Here is a 19,244-nt window from a genome sequence, read left to right as displayed (position 1 = left end):
AAGTTTGACATTGAGTTGACCTTTGACCTTTTGACCTCAAAAATAGTTTCACAATTCAGTGAGGCACTATAGAGGGAATTTTCAAAATAGATCGCAGGTACAGTGGACTCTGATGCAGTGGAGTGACATCCTATCCCATGGAAGTTACACTCAAACTGCTTACGAAGTACCAAGCTATGCTTCTGCAATTTAATAAACCATTCATGCAAGACAACGACATTCTTTTGCCCCTTCAGCTGACAGTTTCGTTCAGTTTCAGTAACACACACAGTAACGCACACGCCCATAGTAACACACACACACACACACAGAAACACACGCAGTAACACACACGCAGTAACACACACACACAGAAACACACACGCAGTAACACACACGTAGTAACACACACGCAGTAACACACACACACAGAAACACACAAACAGTAACACACACATAGTAACACACAGTAACACACGCAGTAACGCACACACACAGAAACACACAAACTGTAACACACAAACAGTAACACACCAACAGTAACACACACACATAGTAACACACACACACACACACACAGTAACACTCACACACACTAACACTCAGTGACACACACATACAGTAACACACACACCGTAACACAAACACAGTAACGCGCACACACAGTAACGCGCGCGCGCACACACACACACACACACACACACACACACACACACACACACACACACACACACACACACACACACACACACACACACACACAGAAATACACACACAGAAATACACAAACAGTAATACACAAACAGTAACACACCAACAGTAACACACACACATAGTAACACACAGTAACACACACACATAGTAACACACAGTAACACATACACACACACACACACACACACACACACACACACACACACACAGTAACACACACACACACACACACACACACACAGTAACACTCACACACACTAACACTGAGTGACACACACATACAGTAACACACACACAGTAACACACACACACAGTAACACAAACACTGTGTTTCATAGAGATTTGGGCAATGTCTGTAAATCTGTGAGATGAATGAAGAAATTAAATCATTTTGAGGAGAAAGGAGTCTTTATTTCATATTTTTCCATGTCAACAAAACTCAATGGAAAGGGAAAGGAAAAAAAAAAAAAAAAAAAAAAAAAAAAAAAACCTCCCTCCCTACCCGAACTTTTGAGAAAAAAGGACGATCACCAACTCTTTTTTAAAATCTGGCCTTACCGCGATCGACACAGTTTATGGGATCGTTTTCTCACATGCCGACTCACACAATATAAATATACTAGCGGGGTCACCCGTGGGAATCCCACGGGCATGGATGTGTGTGACATTTCGACATATTGAGTTATATGCTGCACATTCATTTTTACAAAATGGTTACTGGCAAGTCATCAGATCCAGAAATGGTGTGAATTTAGTTATTTCACATAATATGTGACCCCTCACTCCTCTCCACCTGACACTCTCCTGTCTCCACCTGACACTCTCCTGTCTCCACCTGACACTCTCCTCTCTCCACCTAGCACTCCTCTCCTCTCCAAACCCTCACATCCCTCTCCTTTCCAATCCCTCACCTCTCCAATCCCTCACACTCCTCTCCTCTCCAATCCTTCACACGCCTCTCCAATCGCGCCTCACACTCCTCTCCAATCGCGCCTCACACTCCTCTCCAATCGCGCCTCACACTCCTCTCCAATCGTGCCTCACACTCCTCTCCAATCGTGCCTCACACTCCCCTCCAATCACTCCTCTCCAATCGTGCCTCACACTCCTCTCCAATCACGCCTCACACTCCTCTCCAATCGTGCCTCACACTCCTCTCCAATCGCGCCTCACACTCCTCTCCAATCGCGCCTCACTCGCCTCTCCAATCGGCTTTCCCCGTCTCGTTTCTCTCCTTTTTCTCCCGTCTCGTTCTTTTTCTTGCTCCAAATCGGCCCGTCGGAATCGGAAATCGGCCCGTCTCGCCCGTCGGAATCGGAAATCGGCCCGTCTTGCTTTTGTGCTTGTGCGTAAATAAATTGTGTTCATGACACCATTTCTGGTGTTGGGCTAGCGGCTAGGGTGCCGGCTTAGGATCCTGGGTTCGAATCTCGGTCGATCGCCGAATTAATGCCAGGGGGGTTGACTCAGCCTGTCATCCTTCCGAGGTCGGCTAATTGAGTACCAGTTCACTGGTAATTCCCTGTTTGTCGTTGAAGGCGGCAAAAAGGGTTGGCGTCAGGAAGGGCATCCGGCCGTAAAACATTGCTTCAAAAAGGGGACAAAAAAACAACAACTACCACGGTCCCCGAAAAGGCCAACCCCCGCTTTGCGGGGAAAAATGGCCTCTAAACGGTGGTTTTTACACCATTTCTGGATCTGATGACTTGCCAGTAACCATTTTGTAAAAATGAATGTGCAGCATCTAACTCAATATGTCGAAATGTCACACACATCCATGCCCGTGGGATTCCCACGGGTGACCCCGCAAGTTTGCATTGACGTTCGTCGATGGACTCGTTCGCCCGTCTCATTCGTTTTCTTGCTGCATCCTGTTCAAGTCTGCGTTCTTCATCGATCGTCTCATTCATTTTGGAAATAGAAGTTTCCACGCAGCGCATGAATTGTCACGATCCTCAAGAGGAATTTGTCTCGTAATCATCAAATGATAAATGGCAAGTAAATTATATTGTGGAAAATTAAAGATTTCAAATAAACCTATTTAAAGTGTATTCGCACATAACTAATTTTAAAAAACGAAGAAATATCTCTCGGTAATTTCCTGAAACATATTTTACTTCCGGCTAATAATGTTGAATTAAATAAAAACGAAGAAATATATGTCGGCATCATTGTTGACGTTTTTGTGACGACTGTCATCAAACGAAAAAGTAATATATCTTAACGGAAAAGCAAAAGCGAATTTTTAATATATATCGACACGTTGCCGTCGGTGTCATGTTGGGCGGTGTATGATACACCATGACGCGATTTTTAAAAATATATCTCTGCATTTTCCCGCGTGTGTGGAATGTTCTCAATTATTGCTGACACCGAGTCCAAAACCATCGATAAAAATGAAATCATATGGTGAATTAGATTGGAGATAAAGGCGTGAGAGAGACTCAATGGCCTTGAAGTTGAAGTTACAGGCGTTTGAGAATTCATTTCGTTCTATAAACGGCAACTTTCATTGGATTTCCTTCCCGTTTTTTTTCAACCGAGTCGAAAACTATGTTAGCGACTGTGAAAAATGAAATGATATATCGAATTTTTAATATGTATCGACACGTTGCCGTCGGTGTCATGTTAGGCGGTGTATGATACACCATGACGCGATTTTAAAAAATATATCTGCATTTTCCCGCGTGTGTGGAATGTTCTCAATTATTGCTGACACCGACTCTAAAACCATCGATAAAAATGAAATCATATGGTGAGTTAGATTGGAGATAAAGGCGTGAGAGAGACTCAATGGCCTTGAAGTTACAGGCATTTGAGAATTCATTTCGTTCTATAAACGGCAACTTTCATCGGATTTTCTTCTCGTTTTTTTTCAACCGAGTCTAAAACTATGTTAGCGACTGTGAAAAATGAAATGATATATCGAATTTAAAATAGATATCGACACATTGCCGTCGGTGTCATGTTGGGCGGTGTATGATACACCATGACGCGATTTTAAAAAATATATCTCTGCATTTTCCCGCGTGTGTGGAATGTTTGTGGAAAATTAAAGATTTCAAATAAACCTGCTTAAAGTGTATGCGCACATAACTAATAAAAAAAACGAAGAAATATCTCTCGGTAATTTCCTGAAACATATTTTACTTCCGGCTAATATGTTGAATGAAATAAAAACGAAGAAATATATGTCGGCATCATTGTTGACGTTTTTGTGACGACTATCATCAAACGAAATAGTAATATATCATAACGGAAAAGCAAAAGCGAATTTTTAATATATATCGACACATTGCCGGCGGTGTCATGTTGGGCGGTGTATGATACACCATGACGCGATTTTAAAAAATATATCTCTGCATTTTCCCGCGTGTGTGGATTGTTCTCAATTATTGCTGACACCGAGTCTAAAAGTAAAACCATCGATAAAAATGAAATCATATGGTGAGTTAGATTGGAGATAAAGGCGTGAGAGAGACTCAATGGCCTTGAAGTTACAGGCCTTTGAGAATTCATTTCGTTCTATAAACGGCAACTTTCATCGGATTTTCTTCCCGTTTTTTTTCAACCGAGTCTAAAACTATGTTAGCGACTGTGAAAAATGAAATGATTTATCGAATTTGATTTGAAATAAAACTGGGGGAGAGCAAGACACCACGGGCCTACAAAACAGGACTCAAAGCTATGCGAGTTAATAAAATGGTGGATATTTGTTTATAGCCACTCCCAGAATGGGTGGAGCTATGGGTGGAGCTACTCTGCAAACCGAGTAAGCCACACCCCGGACAGACACCCAACAGATAGACAGACAGACAGACAGAATCATCTACGGCTATTATAATATAGATACTACCGTATATCTATCACCAGCACCGATCTCGTATAGCGAGATGCGTTTTACCTGACAAAGTTAAATAAAAAAAACTAACACCAGAATGAGAATCCCAGCCTCGCTGAAACAAATGGATATATACACTTAGATACCGCAGGACATGGTAAATTTTGTCAGATTTCACTCCAGATTTGTAGTCAGGGCCCTCCGGGATATTTTGGGGCCGTTTGGTTCAAATTCTTCCAAAAGCACCAAATTTGGCCCAGATGTTTCCCATGCCATACTCTTTCGATTTTTGACGGGCGCCAAGACGGGCGCCCCCCCCCCCCCCCCCGGGGACCCCATACTGGCGAAATACTAAATGGCCGCCACCCGGATTAGAGGAAAATCAGTTAAATAACCAAAAGGGTTGGAATCATGTAGGATACCACTTTTCAGGGGTTTTCGAGGTCGAGGAATCCAATTATGATGTTATTTTGATGATTCGAGGTCAAGGTCAACCCTCAAGGTCATCTTAAAGGTCATTTTTGAGTCAAACATGTCGGTTTTTGAGTTTTTTGTCAAGATTTACGCGAGGTTCACCATTTTATGTTTCTGGGTTGGGTAATCGAACTCTGACCTTATTTTGACAATTAGAGGAAATATTTACATGTCTATTTCCTAATTTTCAGGCATATGCAGTTCATCAGTCTAATTACAAAGGTACGGATTTTGATGTTTTATGAACTGTATGCCATATCCTTGTGTTAAATTTTTGTGCGATCATGATCCGGGTTCATGTATACATGATTGTATACATGTCATAAATATGACGTCATAGGTCATGTGACCTGGCGGCCATATTGGATTTTATGAAAACCTTAAAAATGGATCCCCGCCTTCATTTTTCGATCGATTCATTTTGAACTTTGACCACTTATAGTACGCCATGTGATTGGATGCATATCCTAATTATGACGTCATAGGTCAGGTGACATGGCGGGACGGACCGGTATGGTCCCCGGATCATACCGCCCTTGGCGCCCGTCAAAAATCGAAAGAGTATGGCATGGGCAACATCTGCGCCAAATTTGATGCTTTTGGAAGAATTTGAACCAAAATATCCCTAAGGGCCCTGACTATTGGACATTATTTAGTCTACAGCATTCAATCCTCATATCCTAATCCAGATTTTGATGATATACGGTACTTCAATTATGCAATGATTAATCAATCGTGTTTCCAAGGCAAGGTACAATTGAGTACGCCGAAACAAAAATGGCGGCTCAAGAAGCCAGCGAGGTGCAGTGGGCTGACCAAGATGGCGGGCCGCCATATTGGTACACCACCAACATCAGGTTTTTTTCTTTCTTATGAGCACCTCGTTAATCATCTTCAAAAAGGATGTTATAACACACCCAAACACCCAGTTTTCATCCTTGCAATCTGTTGGAGGTCCAGGTGTATGCATGCAAAGTTTGGGGCCGCAATGTTTCATGGTTTTGGAGTTATGGAGGACACAGACAGACAGACGGACGGATGGACAAACAGACGGACGGACACTGCCTTTTATTATAATATATTTATTTTTAACAGAGTTGCTGCTGCCGAAGCAGGTTCTTGGCACGGATGGTTTGCCATTGCTATGCTGGGTGGTTTGCCATTGCCTTCCGAGCAGTCAGTCAGGGCAAGAATTTGAAATTCGTTCGGGGTGCAGGCAATTATAGCTCGTCTACTCTACATGAAGGACACAATGGCATCTTCAACGTCCACCAATTAATGCTGGCAGAAGGAACACTCAGTTTAACGTCTGTCAGAGGGACGGCACACACATCGATGCCTCACCCTGCCTGTGAAACTTTGTAGCTGGGCCGACATTTGGACTCAGCCAAATTCAGACCACAGGTCAGAGGGTAGGGTGTACACCTGAAGACTATACCGCCAACCCCCATTGTAGGTCAGGACAGCAATATATATTATTTAACCAATATCATGGCACACAGCTGCGGACTCTTTTTGAAAGGCACTTCGTGGTCATCCTTGCCCAGCAGAACACGTTAGCAAATGGGACACCAGGTCAGACATGTTATCAGTTATCCGAAACATGTTACTCCAGGTCAGACATGTTGTTAGTTATCCAAAACGTTACACCAGGTCAGACATGTTGTCAGTTATCCGAAAACTTGTTACACCAGGTCAGACATGTTGTCAGTTATCCGAAAACTTGTTACACCAGGTCAGACATGTTGTCAGTTATCCGAAACTTGTAACACTAGATTAGACATGTCAGTTATCCGAAACTTCTTACACCAGTTCAGACATGCTGGCAGTTATAACGAAACTTGTAATACTAGGTCAGACATGTCAGTTATCTGAAACATGTTACACCAGGTCAGACATGTTAGCAGTTATCCGAAACTTGTTACACCAGGTCAGACATGTCAGTTATCTGAAACATGTTACACCAGGTCAGACATCTTATCAGTTAACCGACACTTGTTACACAGGTCAGACATGTTAGAAGTTATCCGAAACTTGTTACACCAGGTCAAACATGATGGAAGTTATCCAAAACCATATAAAAATCGTGTAATTGAGAGATGGGAGCAAAATCCATTTTGTGAGCTCGGGTTCTTGTTTGAGGTCACCAGACCATTCGTTTATAGTGGAGCATGAAGGTGCTCCTTCACCGTACACTCCTTCGCGGTACATTCCTTCACGGTACATTCCTTCGTGGTACACTCCTTCACGGCATACTGCTTCGTGGTATACTCCTTCGTGGTACACTCCTTCGTGGTACACTCCTTCGCCGTACACTCCTTCGCCGTACACTCCTTCACGGTACACTCCTTCGCGGTACAGTCCTTCGCGGTACACTCCTTCGCCGTACACTCCTTCACGGTACACTCCTTCGCCGTACACTCCTTCACGGTACACTCCTTCGCGGTACAGTCCTTCGCGGTACACTCCTTCACCGTACACTCCTTGGCGGTACACTCCTTCACGGTACACTCCTTCGCGGTACACTCCTTCACCGTACACTCCTTCGCGGTACACTCCTTCGCGGTACACTCCTTCGCCGTACACTCCTTCACGGTACACTCCTTCGCGGTACACTCCTTCGCGGTACAGTCCTTCGCGGTACACTCTTTCGCGGTACACTCCTTCGCGGTACACTCCTTCGCGGTACACTCCTTCGCGGTACACTCCTTCGCGGTACACTCCGTGGTATACACTCCTTCGCGGTACATTCCTTCGCCGTACAATCCTTCGCCATACACTCCTTCGCGGTACACTCCTTCATGGTACAGTCCTTCGCGGTACACTCCTTAGCGGTACACTCCTTTGCGGTACACTCCTTCGCCATACACTCCTTCACGGTACACTCCTTCATGGTATACACTCCTTCATGGTACAGTCCTTCGTGGTACAGTCCTTCGTGGTACAGTCCTTCGTGGTACACTCTTTCGCGGTACACTCCTTAGCGGTACACACTCCTTCATGGTACAGTCCTTCGTGGTACAGTCCTTCGTGGTACAGTCCTTTGTGGTACAGTCCTTCGTGGTACACTCCTTTGCTGTACATTCCTTTGCGGTACACTCCTTCGCGGTATACAGTCCTTCGTAGTACAGTCCTTTGTGGTACAGTCCTTCGCGGTACACTCCTTCGCCATACAATCCTTCGCCATACAATCCTTCGCCATACACTCCTTCGTGGTACACTCCTTCGCGGTACACTCCTTCGCGGTACACTCCTTCATGGTACACGCTATCACACGTTCAAGGAATCCTTGTTGAGTCGACACCTTCTTTGCATGATATTTAATGGCACCTCAATGCTCAATTTCAGTAAAATCCAGAATTGTATGTTGCAGCAAGCTTCTGGGTTACTTTGAAAGCCGACATGTTCGTTTCTAATGAGTTAACAACCCTTGCTCTAGCTCTCTAGCTCTTCGGCGTCAGGAAGGGCATCCGGCCATAAAAACATTGCCTCAAAAAGAGAACCATGACAATTACAACGACATATGGGCAGGGTACAGCCCGAAGTGGAGATCGGTTTCTGAGGTTTGGGACATGGAATGTAGGGACAATGACAGGGAGATCAGGAGAAGTGGTGGAAGTATTGGTCAGAAGAAGAGTGGACATATGTTGTGTGCAAGAGACGAGATGGAAGGGAAGTGGTGTGAGAATGGTGAAGGGTAGGCAGGGACAGAAATACAAGTTTGTGTGGCAAGGGTGCCCGGAGGGCGTGAATGGTGTTGGTGTCCTGTTTTCTGAGGAGTTTGTAGACAATGTGGTGAGTGTGACTAGAGTGAGTGATAGGTTGATGATGGTGAAAATGATGATTGGAAAGCTCTTGGTGAACGTAATCTCTCAGGCTTGATCTCTGATCATCAATTTGGTTTCAGACCAGGTCACTCTACTCTGGACATGCTGCTTCTGCTGTCTCAACAATGGATGGAGGTCCTCAATGCCAAACAGGAAATTAGAGCTGTCTCCCTCGACATATCACGTGCCTTCGACACGGTCTGGCACCCCGCTCTGCTCACCAAACTCTCCTCCTTTGGTATCCATGGAAATCTCCACGCATGGCTGGCGGACTTCCTCTCTAGTCGTCGTCAACGTGTGGCCCTGAATGGGTTTCTCTCATCTCCTCTTCCTGTTCAGGCTGGAGTTCCCCAAGGCAGTGTTCTGGGCCCCGTGCTTTTTCTGGTCTTCATCAATGATCTCTCTGACTCTCTCGAAAATCCTCTCTATCTCTTTGCTGATGACTCCACTCTCTGCCGCTCCATTCCTCTTCCCTCAGATCGGCAGTCTGCTGCCTCCTCACTCTCTGAAGACCTGGACAAAATCACAGACTGGTCAAACAAGTGGAACATGTCTTTCAATCCTGACAAATCTCACACTCTTACTATGTCTCTCCGAAAAGATCGACTGGACAACCCTCCCATCTACTTTCTCAACAATCCTCTCCAAGAAGTTCTGTCGCTCAAGATTTTGGGTCTCACTATCTGCCATGATCTTTCTTGGGAAAACCACATTTCCAAGCTGGCCTCCAAAGCCAGTCGCCGACTGGGCATCCTCCGTCGTGCGAAGTCCTTCCTCGGCACACCTGAGCTCCTCACCACATACAAGGCTTTCATCCGCAGCTCAATGGAATACTGTTCTCCCCTATGGGCCGGTGCTCCTGCCTCACACCTAGCTCGGCTTCACGCTGTTGAAACCAAAGCTTTCAGAATTATTGGAATCTCCCGCGATGAAGCTATCTCTGAGGGCCTTTCACTCACTCACCGCAGGCAGGTAGGTGGTCTTTCTGTCTTCTACCGACTCCTCTCCGGCCTTGCACCCCCAGCTCTCTCTGTGCTCTGTCCCCCAAATATTCCTACAGGTCGCACAAGATCTGCCAGCAACCCTCTGATGGTTAAACTGCCGAAATCTCGGCTCTCCGCTCACCTTCACTCTTTCATTCCTCTTTTCTCCCGCCTCTGGAACAAACTCCCTCACTCCCTTCAATCCCACTCCTCCCTCCAGGTCTTTAAAACAGCTGTTCACCACCATCTCTTATCTTCCCCCATCCAAAACCTTGATCTTTTCTACCCCCGCTAATTCACCCCAGATCCACCTTGTTTGAAATTCCAACTTCTTTCCTGGAAGTCCTGGCAGTGTCCATATGTTTTATACCTCTCCCACTGCCCCCTTCCCACGCCCCCCCCCCCCAAAGCCCTCGCCCTCTCTCAGATCTCTCGATGTCTCCATGTCTCTCGGTCCCTGCTCTCAAATGTTGTGTTTGTGTCCTTCCCCCTCTCTCCCCATCTTGTCTACCGCTCCCTATGTTATATGTTTTATGTGTCGGTTTGTCTTTCTGTGTGATTAATGTTCGCTCTTTCACGAGCCTCGATATTGTATACAAAAAAAAAAAAAAAAAAAAAAAAAAAAAAAATCTCGGGATATGCTCCGCAGGTTGGTCGAAGCGATGAAGAGAAGGACAAGTTCTGGTGTGCGATAGAGAAGCTGATGGAAAACGTGAAAGATGAGGAAATTGTTGTGGTGGGAGGAGACCTAAATGGACATGTGGGAAGGAGTATGGATGGTTTTGACGGAGTTCATGGGGGTTACGGATATGGTGTGAGAAATGGAGAAGGTGAAAGGATTTTGGAGTTTGCTGATGGAGCTGATTTGTTGATTTGTAATACTCAGTTCCAGAAAGAGAATAATAAGCTTGTTACATACACGTCAGGTGGGTCGACGACAACCGTTGACTACCTGATGGTGCGTAGGCGAGATAGGGGCACCTCCGGGACACAAAGGTGATCCCGGGGGAGGAGGCTGTTTCACAGCACCACTTGGTTGTCTGCGACGTAAGGGTGAAAGGTGCGAGGAGAGCTCGGCGGGTGAAGTACCAACCGAGAATGAAGGTGTGGAGGTTGAAAGAGGTGACAGTAAGGGAGGCATTAAAAGAGAGGCTGAGTAAGGTCGAGGATGATGTGGTTGAGCTTGAAAGTGGTTGGGTGTCAATGAAAGCTAGTCTGTTGGGAGCCGTTGGTGAGGTATGTGGATGGACAAAAGGACCACCGAGGCACTCGGAAACATGGTGGTGGGATGATGAAGTTGGAAAGAGGATTGACGAGAAGAGGAAGAAGTTCAAGGAGTGGCAGAAGGCGAAGGGTACGGGAGCAGAAACAGCAGAGCATGAAAGTTATAAGGCAGCCAGGAAGGCTGCAAAGAAAGAGGTAGCAAAGGCGCAGGAGGCATGTAGGAAAATGTTCGGAGAACGCTTGGATTCGGAAGAGGGTCAGAAAGCAGTATTCAGGATTGCAAAGCAGATAGCGAAAGAGAGGTGTGATGTGATGGGGGTGAGTTGCTTGAAGGATAAAGTGGGACAAATCGTTGTCGACCCAGATGGAATTTAAGGAAGATGGAAAAGATATATGTAAATGCTGTTGAATACAGAGAATGAATGGGATGGCAACATAGAGAGTAACCCAGTTTTAGGACCGGCAGAGAAGATAACTGAGAAGGAAGTTGAGGAAGCGATAAAAGCAATGAAGGGTAGAAAAGCGGGAGGGCCGATGGGAGTTGTGGGAGATATGTTGAAGGCAGCAGGAAGTTGGAGTGTGAAGAGAATGACAGAGATCTGTAATCTGGTGGTGAAAGAAGGCCGCATTCCAGTGGACTGGGAACTGAGTACCCTCGTCCCTCTGTACAAGGGGAAAGGTGACCCTCTGGAGTGTGGCTTGTACCGAGCGATAAAGTTATTGGAGCATGGAATGAAGGTATTGGAAAGGGTGTTGGAGAGGAGGATAAGGAAGAAAGTGAAGATCGACGAAATGCAGTTTGGATTCATGCCAGGAAGAGGAACGACAGACGCGCTTTTCATTGTGAGGCAGTTGCAGGAGAAGTACATGGAGAAGAGGATGAAGTTGTTTCTTGGGTTTGTTGATCTGGAGAAAGCATTCGATCGGGTTCCACGCAAAGTATTGACATGGGCATTGAGGAAGTTAGGAGTGGAGGAATGGTTGATCAGTGTAGTGATGGCAATGTACAAAAGAGCGCGCACAGCTGTAAGGACGAAGGACGGGAACAGTGGTGAGTTTGAGGTGAAGGTGGGAGTGCATCAGGGGTCGGTACTAAGTCCACTACTATTTGTAGCTGTGATGGAGGTGCTGGCTCAGAACGTAAAGGAGGGTTTACCGTGGGAGTTGTTGTATGCAGATGATCTGGTGTTGATTGCGGAAAGTATGGATGGACTGAAGGAAAAGATGAACACGTGGAAGGAATGTATGGAGACAAAAGGTCTGAAGGTGAATATCGGAAAGACGAAGGTGATGGCAAGTGGTAAAGCATGTGGTGAGGTGGAAAGAACTGGGAAGTGGCCCTGTGCTGTGTGTAGGAAGGGTGTCGGAGTGAACTCCATTCAGTGTACAATGTGCGCTGAGTGGGTTCATCAAAAATGTAGTGGTCCGAGAGGGTCATTAACCAGTGTGGCAGCTACATTCAAATGTAAGGTGTGCACAGAGGGAGCTGCAGATGGAGGAAATGTTGAGTTGGATCTTGGAGACGGCATGAAGCTGGAAGGTGTGAAAACATTTTGCTACCTCGGAGACATGCTGAATGGAGAAGGTGGATCAGACTCGGCAACGGTTGCTCGAGTGAGATGTGCATGGAAGAAGTTTCGGGAATTGAGTGGCGTGCTGATGATGAGGGGAGTGTCGTTGAAGCTGAAGGGAAAGGTGTATGCTGCATGTGTGAGAAGTGTTATGATTTATGGGAGCGAGACATGGGTAATGAACGTAGAGCAGCAACGAAGGTTGGAAAGGGTGGAAATGCGAATGGTTCGATGGATGTGCGGAGTATCGTTGAGAGAGAGGAAGACAAATGATGAATTGCGAAAGATGATGGGAATAGAGCCTGTGATTGATGCTGTGAAGAGGAACAGGTTGAGATGGTTTGGTCATGTGTTGAGGAAGGATGAAAGTGACTGGTTGAGAAGATTGATGGAAATGAATGTAGAAGGAAGTAGAAGACGGGGAAGACCGAGAACGACTTGGCTAAAGATGGTGGAAGAAGAAATGCGGGCAAGGGGGTTAACAAGGAGAGATGCAGAAAATAGGGCAAAATGGAGAAGATTGTCATGGGGACCGCAAGGCTAACCCCCGCTCTAGCAGGGAAAATGGCCTTTAAAATGCATGTTGTGTTGTTGTTGTTGCTCTAGCTCTAGCGAGCAAACCAACAAATACCCCGCTCCGAGCACGTTTTGAATGCTCCTGGAAAAAAATACCTTGCAGCAATCTGTAAGTACATCGTAAATACAGCAGAATCTGTCTTCAAGCGACGCAACAACTTATTTGTGGGATGCGACTTGATCAATGATTCTTTGTTTCTGAAAAGTTTTGTCCAACGCAAGATGGAATCTCGTGTTTTCTCACCAGTAATAAGGAAAAACTGGACTCGTGTAATCATCCTCTCTTACCAATCATCAGCATTTAACTTTCAGAAATTGTGTTTGTGTAATGTGGCCAATAATAAGAAATTACAAGCCCAAATAAAACGAAAAACAAAGGAATAACAAATATTTTCATGAGAACTGTGACGTACGATGAAGCGATACTTACCCCCTTTTCTGATAACTGGGTGGCATTTGTCAAGGTTGCATTTTGAGTTCGTTGAGGAGGCAGAGAGAAGGCGATGAGATATGTGTGAGGGATCAGCATGACCATGTACATCAGCAAGTTGAAGCTGTGTACCTTTAAACCATAGCCAAGCCTGCGTGCACACACACACACACACACACACACACACACACACACACACACACACACACACACACACACACACACACACACACACACACACACACACAAACACATGGACACACACACACACACACACACACACACACGCAAGCACACACACACACGCGCACACACACACACACACACACACACACACACACGGGGACACACACACGCATACACACACACATACATACACACGCAAACACGCGCACACACACACACACACACACACACACACACACACACACACACACACACACACACACACATGGGGACACACGCGCGCGCACGCACACACACACACACACACACACACACACACACGTACATGTCGGGGTAAAAATGAATAATTGTCATCCCTGGACCAATCAGAGACAGCCATGGCCGAAAAGCATGTTGAGTAAATGCATCATGTGATATCGTTGAGCCAGGAAAAAAGGAATGGCAAAAACATGCTTTATCTGTGGTTTGACCTTGTGCAAATGTGGAGCCAAGTGCTCTTGCATTAGCTCTTCTGTTCTTATCTTATATTTCACTTTGCTTTTGCCTTCCTTTCTCGTAGACAATTTTAGTATAAAGTAAAATGCTGTCTTGAGTAGATTTTAGAGATCTGCTTGCCTCAGGACAAACTTTTCTCTCGGTACGTATCGAAATAAATAATCCTTTATCTACCTAGTGTTGTCTGTTATATTTTGATAAAGGTGGACAGACTCCCACAGATTAGCGCAAAGCGAGCAGGGCTTACCGGTTGGAGGAAGGAGCGGGGTTTTCACCAAGCCGACGGCCCCAATAACTAAGGTGAGATCTTTCTCTACTCGTAGGTGTGTTGCCGTCACTGGGTGGCCTCCTCCACCCTTGCCAATAACCCAAGCGTGACTTCGAACAAAAGGTTAGAGTAAAAGATAAAAGAAAAAGGATTATTTGTTAATGGGTGTCCATGTCGGTGCTAAGGATGCATGTGATAGACGATAGAAGAACGGAAAAATGATTATTTGAGGACTGTCTGTCCATAAACACAGCAAGGGAAATAAGGCATAAGGATGGGAAATAGACAGGGCAAAGCAGATAACTCTGCGGAGCCGGTGGAATTTTTGTACGGGGTACATGTGGAAAATACATGGACAAGGAGAAGTAAGGGATGTGAGAGTGTGTAATAATTGGACAAAAAGGACAGCGCGAGGAATTCCCGGTCGAAAGATGGTTCAGTAGAAAATGCATCGGAAACTTACGTAAGGAGCTGGGGTTGAACCAGGGGTGATGACTAGGGTAGCTCAAACAGCAGGTTTGAAAGAACAACCTGGATACCCTAGAGTCGCTGCACCAGGGGTAAAAATATCCCGGGTGGATGAGGAATTCGACATCCACTAATTGGCCTAACGTCCAAAACTGGCCAGTTTCAAATAAGTTAAAATAATAAAATAAAAGGAGTCTGGCACTCTTCTAATAGGATTGGATGAGTGAGTCTGACCAATGGTGGTAAGAAGCCAAGATAAAGTGATTAAAGTATACTGTACATCTAGTGGTTGTTGGGTTGTAATTGTCATTGGGAGTTGTATTCGTAAATGTGCACTGAGTTACACCATGGACAAGGTGCTGTGCTGTTTAGTGTTTATCGAATGAAAATTGGTTATTTGATCAAAGGAAACGACAATTGAGAGGTATTCATGTTTTCAGTGTGTAATTCTGATTGAGTGTGATTGCAAACAGCTCTCTTCGTGCCCTTATGTCGAAGGGGGAGGGTTCAATGCAGGCAAAATGAATTTTATCCATAAAAATTTTGCATTGAAAATTAATTAGAATGAAAAATAAGAATTGTTAGGATCGATCAAGACATTTTTGAGATAATTCCGCAAGGTATGTTGATTACATATGCAAGCAAAAATTTGGGAGTTGTCCTGCACGAGAGTTCGCACAGTGCCTGTCTGAGTTGTCTCAAGGGCGTTCTGGTTGTTTATGTCGCTTGGTTGAAAGGACTGTTTATTGTACTTGTTTGAGATCTATGTATGGTGAATTTGGCGAAATAATTTTTGTATTCAAGTTTCAAGTTCCATTGTATAGGAGTAACAATATTCCAGAATTGTTCAAGGGTAAATTAATTGAAGATGAACAAGTGGAAGGAATGTATGGAGACAAAAGGTCTGAAGGTGAATATTGGAAAAAACGAAGGTGATGTGAAAGCATGTGGTGAGGTGGAAAGAACTGGGGAGTGGCCGTGTGCGGTGTGCAGGAAGGGTGTCGGAGTGCACTCCATTCAATGTACAATGTGCGCTGAGTGGGTTCATCAAAATTGTGGTGGTCCTAAAATTCTGCTCTGCCGCTCTTTCACTCCCTCTCTCTGTTCTCTTCACCCTCTCTTTTGCTCAATGTCATCTAGCAGAATCTGGGAAATCAGCCAACATCACCGCTTTACACAAAAAAGGTGCAAAAACAGATCCTTGCAACTACAGACCAATCAGCCTTCTCCCAATTATCAGCAAAGTCATGGAATCCATCACTGCTTTCGATATCAAATCCTTCCTCTTCTCCAATGGCTTGATCTCTGATCATCAATTTGGTTTCAGACCAGGTCACTCTACTCTGGGCATGCTGCTTCTGCTGTCTCAACAATGCATGGAGGTCCTCAATGCCAAACAAGAAATTAGAGCTGTCTCCCTTGACATATAACGTGCCTTCGATACGGTCTGGCACCCCCACTCTGCTCACCAAACTCTCCTCCTATGGTATCCATGGAAATCTCCACGCATGGCCTGCGGACTTCCTCTCTAGTCATAGTCAAAGTGTGGCACAGAATGGGTTTCTCTCATCTCCCCTTCCTGTTCAGGCTGGAGTTCCCCAAGGCAGTGTTCTGGGCCCTGTGCTTTTTCTGGTCTTCATCATTGATCTCTCTGACTCTCTTGAAAATCCTCTCTATCTCTTTGCTGATGACTCCACTCTCTGCCGCTCCATTCCTCATCCCTCAGATCGGCAGTCTGCATCCTCCTCACTCTCTGCAGACCTGGACAAAATCACAGACTGGTCAAACAAATGGAACATGTCTTTCAATCCTGACAAAAGCCCTCTCCCTCCCACAGATCTCCCGATATCCCTGCTCTCAAATGTTGTGTTTGTGTGCTTCCCCTTCTCTCCCCATCTTGTCTACTGCTCCCCTTATTATATAGCTCCCCTTATTATATAGCTCCCCTTATTATATACTTTGTATTTGTTTAGATTTTTTTTTGTGTGATAAATGTTCGCTCTTTCACGAGCATGTATGGATCACGAGCACGAGATTTCGCGAGCACGAGCATGTTTCACGATCCTGTATACAAAGACGAGACTGGTCAAAGCTCTTTCACGAGCCTCGATCTTGTATACAAAAAAAAGAAGAAAAAAAAAAAAAAAAGAATATGAAAAAAAAAGTGGTCTGAGAGGGTCATTAACCAGTGTGGCAGCTACATTCAAATGTAAGGTGTGCACAGAGGGAGCTGCAGATGGAGGAAATGTTGAGTTGTATCTTGGAGACGGCATGAAGCTGGAAGGTGTGAAAACATTTTGCTACCTAGGAGACATGCTGAATGGAGAAGATGGATCAGACTCGGCAACGGTTGCTGGAGTGAGATGTGCATGGAAGAAGTTTCGGGAACAGTGGCGTGCTGACGAGGAGGGGAGTGTCGTTGAAGCTGAAGGGAAAGGTGTATGCTGCATGTGTGAGAAGTGTTATGATTTATGGGAGCGAGACATGGGTAATGAACGTAGAGCAGCAACGAAGGCTGGAAAGGGTGGAAATGCGAATGGTTCGGTGGATGTGCGGAGTATCGTTGAGAGAGAGGAAGACAAATGATGAATTGCGAAAGATGATGGGAATAGAGCCTGTGATGGATGCTGTGAAGAGAAACAGGTTGAGATGGTTTGGTCATGTGTTGAGGAAGGATGAAAGTGACTGGTTGAGAAGAGTGATGGCAATGAATGTTGAAGGAAATAGAGGACAGGGAGACCAAGAAAGACTTGGCTAAAGATGGTGGAAGAAGAAATGCGGGCAAGGGGGTTAACAAGGAGAGATGCAGAAAATAGGGCAAAATGGAGAAGATTGTCATGGGGACCGCAAGGCTAACCCCCGCTCTAGCAGGGAAAATGGCCTTAAAATGCCTGTTGTTGTTGTTGAAGAAGGGTAAATATTGCAATATAGGTCTTGTATACATGTCTATGTATTGAAAGGAAAGGCATTCTGAGAAAAGGTTAGACATTTACACCGATTTGTTCGCATTTGGATGAACATGGATTGAAGACAGTGAGCTGGCGCGAGAAAATGTACACGGTTCGGTGTCCCAAAGACAGAGTGTTCAGAGCCTCACTGTGCCCTGGGGGTGAGCGTGAAAACCCCCCCACACCCCCCCAACCTGGGTACATTGACTGGTTAAGCCTGAGTTAGATCTCGCAGGGGACATTGTTCTTTAATGTGTGAATGTTAAATGATAATGTCGGTTGAAATATAGAGCTCTTGTATCTTTTTTTCTCAATTTTTTTTGTGTACAAGATCGAGGCTCGTGTAAGAGCTAACATTAATAACATAAAAAAACAAACTGACTTGATGATGCCTTGGGGAACTCCAGTCTGAACAGGAAGGGGATATGAGAGAAACCCATTCAGGGCCACACGTTGGCTGATACCAGAGAGGAAGTCCGCCAGCCATGCGTGGAGATTTCCATGGATACCTTAGGAGGAGAGTTTGGTGAGCAGAGCGGGGTGCCAGACCGTATCGAAGGCATGTGGTATGTCGAGGGAGACAGCTCTGATTTCCTGTTTGGCATTGAGGACCTCCATCCATTGTTGAGACAGCAGAAGCAACATGTCCAGAGTAGAATGACCTGGTCTGAATCCAAATTTATGATCGGGAATCAAGCCATTGGAGAAGAGGAAGGATTTGATATCCGAAGCAATGATGGATTCCATGACTTTGCTGATAATTGGGAGCAGGCTGATTGGTCTGTCGTTGCAAGGATCTGTTTTTGCACCTTTTTTGTGTAAAGCGGTAATGTTTGCTGATTTCCAAGATGCTGGCAGATGACCTTGAGCAAAAGAGAGAGTGAAGAGAACAGAGAGAGGGTGAAATAGAGCGGCAGAGCAGGGTTTTAGGACCCGTGGGCTGATGCCGTCTGGTCCAGTTGCAGAATCAGAGTCGAGGTTCGACAAAAACTTCTCCACCTTGTCAGGAGAGAAGGACACAGAGTCCAGGAGCAGCTGGGTTAATTAATCTGTTCGGCTTTAAGCTGAACAATCTATTTTAAGCAGCAGAACTAATTTAAGCAGCAATTTAATTTTAACAACAGAACAAAAAACAGATTCTTTAATTAACTAATCATCTGTTATTTTATTAACTGATCATCTCTTAATCAAGTGATCATCTCTTAATTAAATGACTAATCATCTCTTCTTTGACTAATCATCTGTTCTTTAATTAACTGA

The 19,244-nt window shown here is 45.2% G+C and overlaps 1 protein-coding gene across 1 annotated transcript in view; it reads right to left on the bottom strand.

The window, feature by feature from the left end:
* Nucleotides 1–19,244, bottom strand: part of TRPA1 (transient receptor potential cation channel subfamily A member 1) — a 405,999-nt gene that overhangs the window by 117,706 nt on the left and 269,049 nt on the right. The window contains exon 21 of the mRNA XM_078766842.1: nt 13,620–13,770. Within this exon, the coding sequence (XP_078622968.1) occupies nt 13,620–13,770 (151 nt within the window). The remainder of the gene's footprint in view (nt 1–13,619; nt 13,771–19,244) is intronic.

This window comes from Myxine glutinosa, chromosome 12 (assembly GCF_964187855.1).
Source record: "Myxine glutinosa chromosome 12, kmMyxGlut1.1, whole genome shotgun sequence".
NCBI classification, from domain to species: Eukaryota; Metazoa; Chordata; class Myxini; order Myxiniformes; family Myxinidae; genus Myxine; species Myxine glutinosa.
This window is presented reverse-complemented; position numbering and strand designations above follow the sequence as displayed.